Here is an 18,473-nt window from a genome sequence, read left to right on the forward strand (position 1 = left end):
CTTTCTTTTGCATGATCACTGTGATAGGCTGAATAACTTCCCCTATAAGGTGTCCAGAACCTGTGAATATGTTATCTTACATGGTGAAATGGACTTTGTACATGTGATTAAGTTAAGGCTCTTGGGAAGGAGAGATTATCGTAGATTATCTGGGCAGGCCTAGTGTAATCACAATGCACCTTATAAGAGGAAGATATTCCTGTCAGAGTGAGAACAGATGTGATGACAGAAGAGGTTAGAGTGATTGGGGGACAGTGAGCCAAGGAATATAGGCAGCTCTAAAGCTGCAAAAGGCAAGGAGCAGATTCTCCCCTAAAGCCTCCAGAATGAATGTTACCCTCCATAGCTGCAAGAGAACACATACATATATATGTGTTGTTTAAACCGCTAAATTTGTGGTCATTTGTTACAGCAGCCATGGAAAACTAACACTATCTCTTTTCTTCATTCTTTCTATCATACTGAGGGTTTTATTTCTTTCTTTCTTTCTTATTTTTTTTTTTTTTTTTTGAGATGGAGTTTCGCTCTTGTTACCCAGGCTGGAGTGCAATGGTGCAATCTCGGCTCACCGCAACGTCTGCCTCCTGGGCTCAGGCAATTCTCCTGCCTCAGCCTCCTAAGTAGCTGGGATTACAGGCACGCGCCACCACGCCCAGCTAGTTTTTTGTATTTTTAGTAGAGACAGGGTTTCACTATGTTGACCAGGATGGTCTCGATCTCTCGACCTCGTGATCCACCCACCTCAGCCTCCCAAAGTGCTGGGATTACAGGCTTGAGCCACTGCGCCCGGCCAAGGGTTTTTTTTTTCTATTTTAAAAATTTCTCACTTCCCTTTCAACTCTGGCCCTCTCATTTCTCTCCCACGTTTGCTACTGTAAATCATCCTTGCACACTTGTCAGTGTTTGCTGTCTCCCATTTCTTCTCTTCTCCCATCTTCTCTTGAACCACTCCAGTTCAGCGTTCTCTCTTACTACTCTAGGAAAACTATTTTTGTCAAGATCACCAGTAACTCTAGGTTGATAAATCCAATGATGAGTTCTCAGTCCTCATCTACATAGTTTATCACATCCTCCTCCGCTGAAATACTTTCTTCACCTGGGTTTTAGAATGCCACATTCTCCTGATTTTCTCCCCACTTCACTAGTTACAAATTTCCTACCTCTTCTGCTGGTTTCTCCTTCTTTCCTACTCTTTATTTTTACTTATTTATTTTTTTGTGACATAATCTCACTGTGTTGCCTCAGCCTCCCAAGTAGCTGGGATTACAGGTGCCCACCACCATGCCCGGCTAATTTTTGTATTTTTAGTAGAAACCGGGTTTCACCACATTGGCCAGGCTGGTCTCGAACTGCTGACTTCAAGTGATCTGCCTGCCTCAGCATCCCAAAGATCTTTCCTGCTCTTTAAACCTGTAAAGTGTTCTGGGACTCAGCCTTTTTCTCTCTCTACTCAGTTATTTAGTGATCTTATCTAATATTATGGCTGTGAATACCCTCTGCATGTTGGTGACTTCCCAATGTGTGTTTCTCACCTGGAACTTTCCCTAAATCTGAGAATAGATATTCTCTCTGGATTAGATATCCACCTGTCTACCCCAGTTGGATGACTAATAAGCATCTTTTTTTTATTTTTTTGAGAGTTGTGTTCTTGTTGCCCAGGTTGGAGTGTGACGGCTCAATCTCTTGGCTTATTGCAGCTTCTGCCTCCTGAGTTTAAGCGATTCTCCTGCCTAAGCCTCCTGAGTAACTGGGATTACAGGTGTCTGCTACCATACCCAGCTATATTTTTGTATTTTTAGTAGAGATGGGGTTTCACCACATTGGCTAGGTTGGTCTCAAACTCCGGACCTCAGATAATTCGCCTGCCTTGGCCAAGTGTTAGGATTACAGGCGTGAGTCACCATGCACCAAGCCATAATAAGTATCTTAAGCCTAACATCCAAAATAGAGCCCTGACCTTGCCTCTTTTCCCTGCAAATATGCTTTTCCTATATCTTCCTGTCTCAGAACATGGCAGCTCCATTTAATCAGTTGTTGGGATAACCTTGCAGTCATCCTTGAGTTCCTTGTTTTCTGTCATGTCTCATATTTGATCAGGAAATCATGTCAGCTACATTAAGACAAAATCCAGTGTCAGAACACTTCTCACCTCCTCGACTGCCACCTCTCTGGTCTGAGGCACTGTCATCTCTTGTCCTAGTTATTAGCAGTTGCCTTCTAACTTTTCTTCCTGTTTGTCAATTCTTGCTCCCTTTTCAGTCTCTTCTTAGCATCATAGCCAGAAGGATCCTCTCGAAGTGTAAATTAGGTCACTTGATTCCTCTTCTTATCATGGTCCAATCACTCCCCTTCTCATTTTATATACAAAGCCCAGTCTTTACAGTGGCCTATAGGTAAGGCTCCCATACGCCTCCCAGGTGTCCTTCCCCTTGTTCTGGCTAACTGGTGTTCCTGCTGGTCCAGGCCCTGGAAAGTCTGAAACTCCTCAGACTGCTGTGCCACTCCCCTGGATTACTCCACTTGAGCCACACTGGCCCCCTCAGACATGCCAGCCTGTTCCCCCCACCTTAGTAATTGCTGTTCTGTCTGTTTTGATATAATTTTCTCCAAGTATCTGCGTGGTCTTTATTCTTTTTTTTTTTTTTTGGGGACAGAGCCTTGCTCTGTCACCCAGGCTGGAGTGCAGTGGTGCGATTGTGGCTCACTGAAATCTCTGCCTCCTGGGTTCAAGTGATTCTCAGCCTCAGCCTCTTGATTAGCTGGGACTACAGGCTCACACCACCAGGCTCACACCATACCTGGCTAATTTTTGTGTGATGGGATTACAGGCATGAGCCCACCTTGCCCAACTTACATGGTCTTGATTCTGATGTTGCCTTTCTGGTGAAGCCCTTCTTGACCACTGTATTTAAAATGACCTCCCACCTCTGTTCCCAAATCTTCCTCATTCCCCTTCCATGATTTACTTTTTTTTTTTTAACCATAGCATTTATCTCCATCTCATATCTCCATCTCACATTTCATATTTTCTAATTTATGAAAATGTTCATACAGGAAAATTGAAAGACTAAAATAGTCTTTATGTCCACCACTAGATCCAACAGTTGCTAACATTTTGCTGACTTTTTAATATTTACTTTTGGCAGATCTAGTTGAAAGTAAGTAGTATACATCATGTCACTTTACCCCTAAATTTTTTATAGTACATCTCCTAAAAATGACATAATTATAATATGATATAATCATAATATCACTGTTATACCCAAGACAGTAAAAATCAATTCCCTGATGTTATCTGATAGACTGTATTCCAAATTTCCCTAATTATCCTCAAAATGTTGTTTCTAGTTTTGTTAATAGCTGATTATTTATCTTTTTTTTTGGACCAAGGATTAGCTCAAAGCTCATACATTATTTTTGATTTTTATAACTCTGTTTTCTTTTAATCCAGAAAAGTTCTTTTACTTTTTTTTACTTTTTTTTTTTTTTTTTTTTAGAAGCAGAATCTTGCTATGTTGCCCAGGCCATTTCTTTTTCTTTCTTTCTTTTTCTTTTTTTTTTTGAGATAAAGTTTTCCACTTGTTGCCCAGGCTGGAGTGTAGTGGTGCAATATTGGCTCACTGCAACCTTTACCTCCTGGGTTCAGGCAATTACCTCGCCTCGGCTGGGATTACAGGCGCCTGCCATCATACCCAGCTAATTTTTGTATTTTTAGTAGAGATGAGGTTTCACCATATTGGCCAGGCTGATCTCAAACTCCTGACCTCAGGTGATCGGCCCGCCCCAGCCTCCCAAAGTGCTGGGATTGCAGGCATGAGCCACCATGCCCAGCAGCCCAGGCCGTTTCTGAGCTACTGATCTCAACTGATCCTCTCACCTCTGCCACCCAAAGGGCTGGGATTACAGGCATGAGCTACCATGTCCAGCCTTTTTTTTTGGTTGTTATCTTTTAAATTAAGAGACTAAGCCAGTTTTCTTTTCTTTTCTTTTCTTTTTTCAGCCAGTTTTCTTGAAAACTGCCCTGCATTCTAGATTTGTTTGAATGTTTCCTTGTGATATCATTTAACTTGTTCCTCGACCCCTTGTTTTTCTTATGAACCGGAAGTTAAAGTTCTAAAGTTATTTGGTTAAATTTAGGTTAAACATGTTTGGTCACAATATTTCCTGGATGATGCTATGAATTTCACATTGTGTCACGTGAGGAGATGAGTTTCAGATTGATTTTTAGTGAGGCTATATTTGACTGGTTAATACCGTGACTGGTAGAGTTTTTATTGTAAAAGACATTTTTCCCTTTGCAGTTAGCAAGTAATCTGGATGAATCTCTGGAGCATTCTATTTGTTTTATATGTCTATGTTGTTTTTTCTCTGTCTGCTTGCCAAGATAGGGAGGAGCTGGGATTAGAGCCCAGCCTGTCTGACTCTATGTCCCATATCTCACCCTTGTCTCAGCACCTGTCTCTCCCTTACCTGGCATTATGGGTTATATGTGTCTGTTGTCCAGTTAGTTTATGAGCTTACCAGAGGCAGCAACATTATATTATCCATCTTTATATCTGTGCAGTACTCATATTCACAATAGCTGCAGAGTGGATATTTGTCTGAGATTAGCAGGGAAGCATCAGAAACGTATGGACTCCCTCCTCCAAGAAACACAAACTCTAGAGGTTCTAGTCATTAAGTATTAGAGTTGGAGAAGATCTTAGTGGGGAGGGCGTGGTGAACATCCACCCCTGTGACAGTCTCAAGTCTTCTTTGAATATAGGAAATGTTTTCTTGAAGGTTTCTTGAGCAAGTGTTTTGTTCCAGCACTGCTAGCCACAATCAATAACTCTTCTTCAGAGACCCGAGGACAGCCACACAGTGCCTGCTCCCCTTCAGAGCGGGTGTTCCCGATGCCCCTGCCCAGGAAGGCCCCTCTCAACATTCCTGGAACCCCAGTCCTTGAAGACTTTCCTCAGAATGACGATGAGAAGGAGCGGCTACAGCGGAGGCGCTCGAGGGTCTTTGATCTACAGTTCAGCACTGACTCACCTTGCTTGTTGACCTCCCCATCCAGCAGGTGAGAGGCTTCAGGGCTGGCTCTCCTTGAGGCAGCTGCCTTGATGTGGGCTGTGTGGGTCCAGGTGTCTCCACGAAACTTCATGGATCTAGGTTTTGAAAATTTAAGCTGTCATGGATTCTTGCCAGAATTGTTTTTGTTTTCCATTTAGGAGTATTGATGTTTCAGCTACTATCCCTAAGTTTACAAACACGCAGATTACAGAACATTACTCCACCTGTATCAAACTATCCACAGAAAATGTGAGTATCTGCTGGTTTATTATTGGAGAAGTGATCCCTTGATCACAGGGGAAATCCAGCTATCGTGTTTATGTAGAGAATGTACGATCAATGATGATAATTCTCCGGTGAGTCATCTTAGTGCTTGTGATTTCCAGTAGTGATGGTGGTTTTACGGTTTCCTCTGGACCCTTGATGCTCCTCCTGAGAGTCTGCCTGCTATCTGCTGTGTATCTGGAGAAGCAGCATGGTGCATGAGTTAATAGTAGAGTTCTGGAGCTAGCCTGAGTGGGAGGCTACATGCTTGTAAGCTGTGTGTGAGCCACTCAACCAGTTTGTTTCTGGGTCCTTCTCTGGACAATGAGGATAGTGCCTGCCTCATGAAATTGTTTGGAGGGTGACTGAGTCCCTTTGTGTGCAGTGCTTAGAGCAGGGCTTCTACACAGTTAGCATTCAGGAATTTCCCTAGCCTTGAACATGAGGACATGTCTATGAGGATTTGGCTCTTGACAAGTGTTTTTGGGAAGAGAGAATAGTGACAAGATGTAGGTATTCCTTTATAAAGACTTAGCTTCCTCTGTTCAGAGTAGTAGTATTTGCATTAGCCTAGGCTATAAATTACAAACCTTTCTGCAATTTTCTGTTTTCAGAAAATCACTACCAAGAATGCTTTTGGTTTGCACTTGATTGATTTTATGTCAGAGATTCTTAAACAGAAAGACACCGAACCAACCAACTTCAAAGTAAGAAGGATGTCCACTTTCTCTTCTGAATTAAATGATGGTGATTTCTACCACTTAGCATAACGTAATTGAATTCTGCAAATACATGAAAGCCTTCTCATTTAGACATTATGTTAATTTACTTCTTTTCCTAAACTGATGAAATACAGAGAGAATATATATTCTGTTTATTCCCTATCAGTCATAGAGTGATCTTTGTCATTGTCATTTACTTGGGGCAAGTAAGTATTTTGTGAAACTTGCTGTGTTTTACCTGTTCAGAAGTCCTTCTTTGTGCATCTTTGTGAGTGCAGCTCTGATTGTTTGACTAGGTGGCTGCGGGTACTCTAGATGCCAGCACCAAAATATATGCCGTGCGTGTGGATGCTGTCCATGCTGATGTATACAGAGTCCTTGGAGGACTGGGCAAAGATGCACCATCTTTGGAAGAAGTGGAAGGCCATGTTGCAGGTAGGTAGATAGGGATTTGGATTTACCTGGCTTTTTTAAGGGAATGCCAGGTAGTTATTTGAGTAATAGTAGAAGGAGGTTACAAGAAGTTAATGATCTCATTTTATTGAAGACAGGACATTTTTAGAACTATATATGGTCTTACATGAGAGGATACTCAAACACTAGAGTTATGTTTCCTTGAAAAAGAGAAGGGCCTTATAAAAGCATTTATATTTTATTTAGACCAGGTTGAGTAAACATCGCCAACTAAGGAGCTTGTGATCTGGGGTGGGGGTCTTTAGAAACTGACTTGCTTAAGAAGCCAAATCTAATAGTTTGGTTTCTCTGTAAGTTGCAGATTAAATATGCCTGATGCTTTGAGAGAACTGCATGTTTTTTGTTTTTTTTTGAGACAGGGCTCACTTTGTCACCTAGGCTGGCATGCAGTGTTGTGATCTTGGCTCATGGTAGCCTCTGGCTCCCAAGTTCAAGCTATCTGCCTGCCTCAGCACCCCAGGTAGCTGGGCCTACAGGTGTGCTTCTCCATGCCTGGCTAATTTTTGTACTGTTTTGTAGAGACAGGGTTTTGTCATGTTGCGCAGGCTGGTCTTGAATTCCTGAGCTCAAGCGATCCATCTGCCTCAGCCTCCCAAAGTGCTAGGATTACAGGCATGAGCCACTACAACCAGCCTCACGTGTTTAAATTACGACCATTCTTTTGAGTTTTGAAGAACTTGAGTTAGTAAGTTCATCACATGCATTTTAAAGCAGCCCTTGCAGTACGCAGTTGTATTTCTCCTTTCAGATGGAAGTGCTACTGAAATGGGAACAACCAAAAAGGCTCCAAAGCCAAAGAAGAAGCACTTACACAGAACCATTGAGCAGAACATAAACAACCTCAATGTGTCCGAAGTGGATCGGAAGTGTGAGGTGAGGAACTGGGTGTGCAGTGTGGTTTCTGACTAATTCAGAACCGTAGGGGCTGAGACTTGGCAGGGCTGAGGCTGCCTTGTTGGTATGTGCCTGTTTAAGCCTCAAGGGAGTAAAACATTCAACTGATATCTCTGCATTATCATCCTTTAGCTTGATAGTAAAGACTAAAAGCAGTCCCTCAGTGTTTCAGAATGATTGGGAAGGAAGAGACTGCAAATTGCTGAGAAATCTAATTGATAAAAAGTTAATTTTATTTCCTAGTAAATGTAGCAGTGGTTACATTAGCTAACATTTAATGTGTGCCTAGTGAACACCATATGTTTCATTAAACCTGTAACCTGTGTTAACTCATTTAATCCTCACAGTGTTCTTGTATCATTTTAGGAAGAGATAACTGAGGCACAATGACTTGCCCAAAATGACATATCTAGTGAGTGAGGAAGAGTTGAAGCTAAGTGGTCTAGCTCCAGAATCCTAGCTTTAAGTTATCTGTCTAATAAATCCTAAGGAATCTGCTTAAACAAATGGTACTGGAGCCCTCATTTATACTTAGCACAGTTAGTTTAAAGCAAACAGAGGTTACTACAACTTTATTTTGTAATTCTGCTATTAAAAACATTGTTTCAGTGAACATCTTAATACATACTGTCTTTGCACTTGTATGGGAGAATATCTATAAGAAAATTCTGAGACATGGACCCAGACCCTGGATAGGGGCATGCTGGCTGGTGCTGGTGTCTCAATAAGGCTGGTTGGTTCTGTGAGTGCCAAAATCTGCAAGTGGGGTTCAGCTGCTACTACAGGTGGGCCCTGCTGCAGCCGGGTTAGAACACTGCTGGGTGATGCTCTCCTAACATGCAGCCTGCAGAAAGGAGCAAGTGCCCTTGGAGCCTGCGGTCTCCCTCTAGTGCCCCTCTTGGTAGAGCCTAACAGGGAGTGGCTGGCAAAGCTTAATGTTCCAGATCCCGCATCACAGCCAAAGAGAGAGGGTAGGCTTAGAGCTGAGAGGCAGTAGCTTAGTAACTGGCACATGGTGAAGAGTCATGAAGATTACTGTCAAAAGGCTGTGGGGTGGGGAGATATATATATATATATATATATATAGAGAGAGAGAGAGAGAGAGAGAGAGAGAGAGAGAAAGTGAAAACAAATGTGCCAAATGCTACGTATTGGGGAATCTAAATGGAAATTTTACAGAGATTCATATTACAATTTCAACATTCTTCTGGATTTAAAATTTTTTATGATAAATAGGAGGAAAGGACTGAAAACACTGAATATAGGCAGTTGTTTTGAAGAGTTTTGCTATAATTTGGAGCACAGTACTGGGAGAGCAAATGGAAGGGAAGAGAAGGCCAAGAGAATGGGAGAAATGACAGCATGTTTTGTTGATGGCAGCAGTCTAGTGGAGAAGGGATTGTTGATGATGCAGCAGAAAGAAGAATTGCCAGGGAATGTCCTTGAGCCGGTGAGAAGGGAATGGATAGCACAGGTGGGGCTCAGCTGACAGGAGTGGGGTTTGGGTGCACTCATGGGGGAGCCTTCTGGAACCGTCTTAAAACAGGAAACCAGGTCATCAGCTGACAGTGAGGACTGGGGAGGAAGGCACTGGGATGTGAGGAGAGGAAAGGATAGGAAAGAGTTCTCTAGGAGATGGGTGAATAAATGGACTAGGGAGATGTGGTGTTATTGTCAGACAGCTTAGGGACTACTTGAAAGTGGTGGCAGATAGATTTAAAATGAGGTCAGTCAGCATGATTTTGTGTCTTTCTCCAGCCGTGATTAGCTGTTGGGTACATTCATGGAGTAGGCAGAGAGTTGGGTTTAATATGGGATCCTGTTGAGCTGAGTGAATGGACACAGCTGGAAAGGGGCACTGGAGGTAAGAGCATGTGTGAAGGTATGATTGCAATCACTGCTTAGGGAATTTTGCCTGGGAAGAGAGGGGACTGAGGAACAGTGGAAAGTAATATAATCAGTAGATTATAGGCCTGGTGGGGTCAAAGACTTCTTAGTGTTGGGGACAAGAAGGTGTGAGCTGGAAATGGAGGTGGTTGTCAGAGAGGGGCTCTTAGAATTGAGCATATGGAGAGGTTGCAGTCACGGTTAATGACTCAACTCAGAGAGTCAACTCAGAGAAGAGGCAAGGGAGCAAATGGCAGAGGCAGGCTGTGGGTCTTACTAGGCTGTCTCGGAGTCCTGGGCTTCTTAGGATGAAGGAGAGGATATCAACCAAGAGACAGTATACTGGATGGATCGACATATGGATATTGAAATCAGCAAGAGCTACACCAGGAATAAGTTTGGAGACTAGTAATGAGCCATGAACTAATACTAAGATCTTCCGAGAAGAGGGGCAGGTTGTGACCTGGGGATTGAAAGATGACTACAACACAGATGTGCAGACAGTGGCAAAGGCTGATGTTGTACTTAGAGCTGGGGGCATTAGCAATTGCGAGGGAATAGTTTGATGCTGTAATCATCTGGCCCACCTGTAGGCCACTGGTTTGAGGGCTGTGAAGAGAAAGCAGCCACTGCAGAGGCCCACAGGGGAAGCTAGTACTCAGGTGGGTACCATGTATCAATTGGAGCAGTGCCCCTCAGCCTTTTTTTTTTTTTTTAATCACCTTTGACCTTTCAGATCCTTTTAGACATTTTGTGCCTACTCCTTCCCCTTAAAATGAAATACTAAGGAATAAGATTCTGTCAGTTAGGGTGGAGGTTAGGATAGGCAAACATTGTAACATCTAATATTTTTTTCCACCTTGCCTCTAGGAAACAATTTTCACCCCTTAAGAGTAAAATGAGAACATTTGAGAATACATAAATTAGGGCAAGTAGGTGGGGAGAATCCTCAGGAACAAAGTGGGCAATAGAGAGAATTTTGCTGATGACTGAGTCTAGAGAGCCCTGGGGAAATAACAGTTTTGGGGGCTGTGGTGGGGTGGGAGGTGGCATCAGAGGTCTGTAGATCTGAGTCCAAGAAATGTAGAATTGTGGGTGTCTTTGGTCTTTTTGTGTGATTAATAAATAAGCCAGATAAAGAGCAACAGTGAGATGAATGCCAGTGTTCTTAATAGCAGTTGGTAGTGGTAAGACTGAGCATGCAGGGGCTAGGGAGGTGGGGCCTTGCCAGGCTTATTCTGAGTGGTAAGGTGAGCAGGGGATTGCTGTTCACGGGCAGGGAGGGGCCAGAGGAAGGAGAGTCACTAAGAATGCAGCCTGAAAGGGAGGGGAGAGGTGAGAGTGGCAGACTGTTGTGGGGAGAGAGAGTTGTATTTTTTGCTTATGTTGTGTGTCAGCTTTGACTGTGGGTGATGCCAGATGTGGAGGCAGATGATGTAAAGTTCAGATCCAAGTTCCTCCACCTTAGCTGTGTGACCTGGGAAGAGGTGAGGTGTGACTCTCACTGTGTATACTGTAAAACAAGAGAATGCTGATCCCACCCACATCCGGGTTTTATATTAATGAATCTGTCAAGGTCTTTAAACATGGTGATATGCTACACACATCTGAAGTGGCATTATTTATTAGTCACAGGAATCCAGAAAGCCCTTTTTACCTTCCCTTCCCCGCCCCAATTCTCCTAATCTGGAATTTGTCTTACTGTTACTCTTTTTTTTTTTTTGAGATGGAGTTTGCTCTGTGGCCCAGGCTAGAGTACAGTGGCACGAAATTGGCTCACTGTAACTTCCATTTCCCCAGTTCAAATGATTCTCGTGCCTCAGCCTCCCATGTAGCTGGACTGTAGCTGCATGCCACCATGCCCAGCTATTTTTTTTTGTATTTTTAGTAGAAATGGGGTTTTACCATGTTGACCAGGCTAGTCTTGGATTCCTGATCTTAAGTGATCTGCCCACCTCAGCCTCCCAAAGTGTTAGGATTATAAGCATGAGCCAGTGCTCCCAGCCTTTACTGTCATTCTTGCTTTTGGTTCTATAGTGAGATGATCAAATCAATCAGGGATCATTAAGTACAGAATGTTTTCCAGTCATCGTCTTTCTTACCAGGTAGACTCAATTCTGGGAGCCTGAGGAAAATGGACTGTTTCCCAGGCTTGCATTAGCCTTTCCCATGGTTATAAAGAGAAAAGGAGAGAGCTGCAAGCAGGGCTGCTTCCTCTAAGCCTGATATTGACAAGCTGTGGTATGTTTATGCCAAGTGAAATGAATACTGTCATGAAGAAATGCCAAATACTCCAATCCTAGAAAGCTTTTTTTTTTTTTTTTTTTTTTTAAACTCTGTAAGCTGCTGTAAACTTGTACTCACTAAGAGTATGGAAGGTAAAAAAGAGGGATGGATTGTCACAAACAGAATTTAAAGCTCCAACTGTTTATTAAACTCTCATTTTCTTTTCTTTTTAAGATGTAGTCTTACTCTGTCACCCAGGCTGGAGTGCAGTGGTGCAATCTCAGCTCACTGCAACCTCCACCTCCTGGGTTCAAGCTATTCTGCTTCAGCCACCGAAGTAGCTGGGCTTATAGGCATATACCACCACGCCCGGCTAATTTTTGTATTTTTAGTAGAGGTGGGTTTTTGCCATGTTGGCCATGGTGGTCTTGAAGTGATCTACCTACCTCGGCCTCCCAAAATGCTGGGATTAAAGGTGTAAACTCTAATTTTCTTGGAGATCAGAAAGCAAATGTGCAGATGTATCTAGACCAGTTGGGAGCACTTTTTTATATATGAGCTGATCTCTTTTGGACACAGTTCTTTAGTGTGTGCAAAACAGTTGCCGTCATAGAGGATTCAGACATGATTATGCTTCAGTTCTTTATACCAAGAGAATGCAAGGTAGATGAATGCAAGGAAAGTCAAGGCGTATACTATAGGAAACCAGAGTTGGTAGGGCTCTGAGTTTGTGGAACAGGCAAGACTTATACTGAGCCTTGAAGGAAGGCTAGATGTCTATCAGGTAGGCATCACCAGGGAGGTGGTCCTAAGCAGAGGTATAAGCAAAAACCACAGCACAGGAAGATTCTGGTTAGGAAGCTGGAGAGTGTACAAATTTGGCTAGAGCCAAGGATTTGCTTATTAGAAATCACCTAAAGAGAACTTGAACTTTATAATTTAGTGTGTTCCAAGGCCTTTTATTATGGTCCTTGCTTACTATGGACCCTTGTTTCAGAAGGTTTCAGCTACTCAAACTACATAGTCAGCCATAATTCATTGTCCCATTGAATTGCTTAGGGATATAAATCCCACTGTTCTCACACATGGTATAATTCTACACACAAGTGAGGAACATTATCATAGTGTTTTCAGCTTTAATGTGGGTCAATGTACAATTTCCATGTTGGCTCTGAAGGGCTGAGTATAATTCCATTAACTCCCTACCCAAGACTTACAGGGATGCAAGGCTCCAGGTAGGAAACTATTACTTTGGATAGCATTTGAAAAGGAAATAGGGGTAACAGCACTGGTATTTTTAGGATGGGAATTGTGAGAAGCCAGAGATAAGGATCATATTGCTGGCCCTGGGGATGGAAAGATGCACTGGGAGGAAACCAACCTGGCGGTCTGGCTGCCTGAGGGCTAAAGAGATGGGAGAATGTGGAGATGATGCATGTGCTGCTCTGGGACAAACAATGATGAGACGGGCTTATGAGCTGGCAGGATTTGAACCTGAGTTCTGATGAGCTTGGACCCCAAGCTAAGGGGGCCAGGGAAGAGCCAGGAAGCCATATCTGTGTTGTTCTATCCAAGCCCCACTCTCTGCCTAGTAGCCACATTCTGAGACATTGGAAAGACCTGTGAACCCAATACCCAACTGCATCTCCTGTCTCAAGGTCACCTGCAGCGTCTCACGGGGGGCGTCTATCCTCTTGCTACATATTTTTGTGGCTTGCCCTGTCTCTGTATGCCCAGCGCCTTCTTTTGACTTTGGGCTTGGTGTCACATGGCCATCAACTCCTCCTAACCCAGCCTTAGGGACCTTCTTACAACCTCTCTCAGGTTTTGCCCAGCCAGCTAGTCCTACTGACTGTGTCTGTCCTTTGCCTGGATAACCTGGGTATGTTCTTCCAAACCTCAGAAGGTATTTCTGTTCAGAAAAACCATAGAGCCTTGTGACTAGCTCTATCACACAGGCTTTTTAAGCCAACAGAATTTGTTAGTGCCTTATAAAAGAAGACCAGCAGCAAGGATACATGTCCAGGTGTATTATATAAAAAAGCCATTTGACACAGTGTACACTTGCTACTACATACTGTCTTTTGGAACAGTATATGTTTATTCATCTTACTATAACCTTTTGAACCGGGATTTTACCTGATCAATCAGAAAGCCACTTTTGTTGGATACAGTGGCTTACACCTGTAGTCCCAACACTTTGGGACACCAGAGTGGGTGAATCACTTGAGTCAGGAGTTTGAGACCAGCCTCGCCAACATGGTGAAACCTCATCTCTACTAAATATACAAAAGTTAGCCAGGTGTAGTGGCATATACCTATAGTCCCAGCTACTCAGAAGGCTGAGGCCCAAGAATCACTTGAGCCTGGGAGGCAAAGGTTGCAGTGAGCTAAGATCGTGCTAGTACACTCCAGCCTAGGTGACAGAGCAAGACTCCGTCTCAAAAAAAAAATCCACTTTTGACCATGTGCCGAGATATTTCATTCCAGTGTCTACACCTGCTACTGAGCGGGGCCAAATGCATATGAGTTTATATTTCTCTTGGCCACATATCATAAATCTTCCTTTTCTTCTCTCTTTCTGTGTTCAGATTGATCCCATGTTTCAGAAGACAGCAGCCTCATTTGATGAGTGCAGCACAGCAGGGGTTTTTCTGTCCACTCTACACTGCCAGGACTATAGAAGCGAGCTGCTCTTTCCCTCTGATGTCCAGACTCTCTCCACTGGAGAACCTCTCGAGTTGCCAGAGTTAGGTTCGGTAGAGATGACAGATTTAAAAGGTAAGTACAAATGATGCCTTTCACCAGAGCATTTCGGTCATTGGGAAATTTTTTACATAACCACAATAAGCTCATCATGCCCTTATATTGTTTAAATTACCCAGAATTTTCCTGGGGATGCCAAATTTGATATCCTTTTGGGACTGCCTAGCAACCCACTCACTTTTGTCTTCTCTGCAGCATGGAGTCTAAAACAGTAAACCATTGCCTCTTGGTCTCAATACCTTAGGTCACCATACCTTCTTAGGTGCCCACTGTTTGCAGCCAGCTCTCAAAGTCACATTTTGGAGCCCTGGATTCCTCCTGGAGTGTCCGAGTTTGTGCTTGGCAAAGGGACTTAGAGAGACCTTTGCCCAGCTAGGGAGGCTTTGTCCTTGTTTGCTCCCCATTGGTGGCTCTGAGGAGAAGAGGGCATTGTGAATTGTTTTGAGACTTCTCTGTGGCAGTCTAAGAACTGATCTCTCCTATTATCAGTCCCCATTTTAGTGTCCCTCCCATTCTACACCTCCACCCCTGAGCTGGGGAATCTCCTCAGGACTTTGTAAGGAGGTGCCAGCAGGTGGGAAGGCCAGGTGCTTGCAGTGCAGTAGCTATACTTGGGCTCCCAGAAAAGCTGCCCCCTTCTGCAGATTTCCACTGCAGTGTCTGTACTCTTGCCCAACTTCATCTCAAGTGTGGTCATTTTTACACATTGAATGAAATTGATACTCCTCCTCCAGGCTGTGTAGTTGTTACACCTCCCATTCTTGTTCTTTCTATTCTTGCCTCAGTTTTGCTTACTATAACTTTTATGCTAACAATCTATTTTCCAAGTTTGTGTTCTCATCTGGGGCTCTAATTCTCTGAGGTAAATCTTCTGTAGTTAGTTTAGTTTGGGACTAAAAATAAGTTAAAGTACTGTTACATGATGGCCTATGCACTTAATGTAGCTTTAAGATGAAACATTTGATTTCCCAGCTATAACAGGTCACAGAGTTTGTTTCAGAATCAAAGTCTGTGCTTTAGGTTTCTCCTCTAGTATTTTACTAAAATTTGTGCAAAGTCAGTGCATAGCCTCACTCCAGCATAGGTATGGCCCATGCATCCGCTCACTCCCAGGAGAGGCAGGGACACAGAGATTGGCAGCCAGCCAGCCACTGATGATACTTGAGCCTTTGCTGGAGGACAATGAGGTGACTGTGCTTCTCATCTCTTGTGCCACTGGCGTCATTCTGAAGGAAGTGAGGAATGCACTTGACCCACTTCTAATCTCTCTTTGTGATCTTGCTGTCCTCTCCAGCGCCCTTGCAGCAGTGTGCAGAAGATCGCCAGATCTGCCCTTCCCTGGCCGGGTTCCAGTTTACTAAATGGGACAGTGAAACACATAATGAGGTGTGGTCAACTTTTAGTAGCTCATGGTTTCAGTTAGTTGGCTCAAGATTGGGTCCTGCCCAATGGGAACCAAAACTGTGGCATCATCTTTATTTAGCCAAGAGTACAGAAAATATTTCCTTTGGCACTTTTGTAGGGACAAAAACCCTGAGGGAGGAGGGTTAGGGTTGTGAACCCCAGCAGGACTATTCTAGAGGTAAGTGAGTTCCAGGATCAGCTTCTTCCTCCTCTCCTGCTTCCCTAGGGTAAAGCAGCCCTGGCATTAATGGGTGAACATTTATAATTAGATTTACTTTTGAACATGGTTATCCCAGTGGCCTCAAATATCTTAGGCGGCTGTCAAGCTTGAGGAATTTCCTGCTGTTTGGGATTGAGTCCCTTGGCACAGAGTTTCTTGAGAAATTGTCATGTGTAGAGCTTTCCTCTGTGTATTTTTAGCATGGCCCCCTTTAGCCTACTTACTACAATTTCCAGAGTAAATGGTCTCCATGGAAAACTTTTCTATAAACATGTAGTTAATGGATACAGATTCCTGTTTCATGTTTTACAAAATGTGCCTGACAACAATGCAGCTTCTTCCTGTGCTGCACAATATAAACTTCCTCCTCACTGTACTATCATGAGAATCCTGGCCCAGGCAGGCAGGGGATGGGGAAGGGTGGCTCAGGGAAAGGAGGCTAGAGGCTGAAATTTAAGGGTGAGAAGCCCGTCCCTCCAGTGGGGAATTGAAGTGCTTATAAGAATGAGAATTAGAGAACCCTCTTTTGTCCCTCCAGTCTGTGTCAGCCCTGGTAGACAAGTTTAAGAAGAATGACCAGGTATTTGACATCAATGCCGAGGTTGAGGAGAGTGACTACGGAGACTTCCCTGATGGGTCCCTGGAGGATGACTTTGATGCCAATGATGAACCTGACCACACTGCAGTTGGGGATCATGAAGAGTTCAGGAGCTGGAAGGAACCCTGCCAGGTTCAGAGCTGCCAGTAAGGCTCTCAGAGTCACAGAAAGTGTTTCCATAGGAGTTTTCCATTGGTTGTTTTTTCTTTTTTTTCTAATTTAAAAAAAAATGTCTTTCTTTTTTTTCTTTTTTAAATAGAGATGGGCATCTCACTGCGTTGCCCTGGCTGATCTTGAGCTCTTGGGCTGAAGCAATCCTCCTGCTTTGGCCTCCCAAAGTGCCACGATTACAGGTGTGAGCCACCATGCCTGGCCTCTGTCAATTTTTAACATTTCCTGCTGGAAACTGATTTCCCCTATTATCAGTCCCCTATATTTGACAGATTGGCTTGACAGATTTTAGCATCCCTCCTATTCTACGCCTCCACCCCTGAGTTGGGGAATCTCCTTAGGGTGTTGTAATGAGGTGCCAGCAGGTGGGGAGGCCAGGTTCGTGCTGTGCAGTAGCTACACTTGGGCTCCCAGAAGAGCTGCCCCCTTCTGCAGATTTCCACTGCAGTGTCAGTACTCTCGCCCAGCTTCATCTTCGCCTGCTGGGGTGATTGAATTTGATATCTGATTGGCTGGGCTGGTGTGCTGTGTCATACACGTCAGCTGAGCCTTTCTGACTCAGAGAAATCACACCTGGCTTTGAATGTTGGCTTAGCCACTTTGGTTATAAAACTGACATTGCAGGAGTTTGTACAGGTTCAAACAATGTAAAGTGTTTGGAACAAAGCACCTGGGATCTAGTAGCTACATCAGTTACCACATGCATTTTGTTAGCACAGAGTATGCTCCCTTTGTACACACTGCTTATAGTGTGGTTGTTGGTGATTCCAAGCCACCACTATGCCACCTGAAGGGTAAGCAAGTGGGGGGTAGGCAGTGTTGGGTTACTAGATGGGTAGACTGGGGATGAGCAAGGCGGGGAAAGCAAAACCAACCAATAAAATTGAGCATATTTGGAGGAAGAAAAGGAGAATTGGTTTAATAATTTAAATTTTTGATTACCCTAGTAAACATTATAAAAATAACCAGAACTTGGTTGGCTTTTATGTACTTAATAGATTATTGTTTTAATTCTAAATATGATTTGGAAGCAGGGTCTCACAACCCTTTAGTGTCATGGTCTTGTAAAGGTCTTGAATGGACCTGGGGGCAGGAGATTCCATGAGATGAGAGTGAACAGTCCCTCTGTTAACTCCTATGTCTATAACAGACCTTTGCAGGACTGGGATTGGGGACAGCCAAGCTGGTTTTGTTTGAATAAAACAGAAGTTGCTTAGTATAATTTCCTACCATGACAAAAATCTATTGAAGAGCCCTGCTTGAATATCTTTCCTAAGCTCTTTTGTCTGCCCTTGTGGTAAACAAACTGATAATGTCTTTTAATTATTATTAGGAATCTGAGGGGCTGAGCATGTGGCACCTCAGGGTGCCACTGCCCATCCAGGCCCAGTAGCACCCTGCTCTCCAGAATTGTACTATTCACATGGCTGCGATTTTGCCCTGTTCTCATCCTGTCTAAGAATGGGGAAATGATAGGTCGATGGGATGAACTCTTATAAAAATGTCATTTTCAAATGTCAGAGAAAAGCTGCCGGGCGCGGTGGCTCAAGCCTGTAATCCCAGCACTTTGGGAGGCTGAGGCGGGTGGATCACGAGGTCAAGAGATCGAGACCATCCTGGTCAATATGGTGAAACCCCGTCTCTACTAAAAATACAAAAAAGTAGCTGGGCATGGTGGCACATGCCTGTAATCTGAGCTACTCAGGAGGCTGAGGCAGGAGAATTGCCTGAACCCAGGAGGCGGAGGTTGCGGTGAGCCGAGATCGCGCCATTGCACTGCAGCCTGGGTAAT

At 43.8% G+C, this 18,473-nt stretch overlaps 1 protein-coding gene across 3 annotated transcripts in view; it reads left to right on the top strand.

Annotated features, from left to right (window-relative positions):
* The window catches only part of NCAPH (non-SMC condensin I complex subunit H), a 37,027-nt gene that overhangs the window by 2,890 nt on the left and 15,664 nt on the right, over positions 1-18,473 (top strand). For all 3 annotated transcript variants that reach the window (XM_074403510.1, XM_010352020.3, XM_074403513.1), the window contains exons 2-9: positions 4,843-5,062; positions 5,214-5,304; positions 5,934-6,026; positions 6,338-6,476; positions 7,264-7,388; positions 14,114-14,303; positions 15,583-15,674; positions 16,451-16,656. In XM_074403510.1, the coding sequence (XP_074259611.1) occupies positions 4,843-5,062; positions 5,214-5,304; positions 5,934-6,026; positions 6,338-6,476; positions 7,264-7,388; positions 14,114-14,303; positions 15,583-15,674; positions 16,451-16,656 (1,156 nt within the window). The remainder of the gene's footprint in view (positions 1-4,842; positions 5,063-5,213; positions 5,305-5,933; positions 6,027-6,337; positions 6,477-7,263; positions 7,389-14,113; positions 14,304-15,582; positions 15,675-16,450; positions 16,657-18,473) is intronic.

The sequence above is a fragment of the Saimiri boliviensis genome, chromosome 1, assembly GCF_048565385.1.
Source record: "Saimiri boliviensis isolate mSaiBol1 chromosome 1, mSaiBol1.pri, whole genome shotgun sequence".
In the NCBI taxonomy this organism is placed as follows: Eukaryota; Metazoa; Chordata; class Mammalia; order Primates; family Cebidae; genus Saimiri; species Saimiri boliviensis.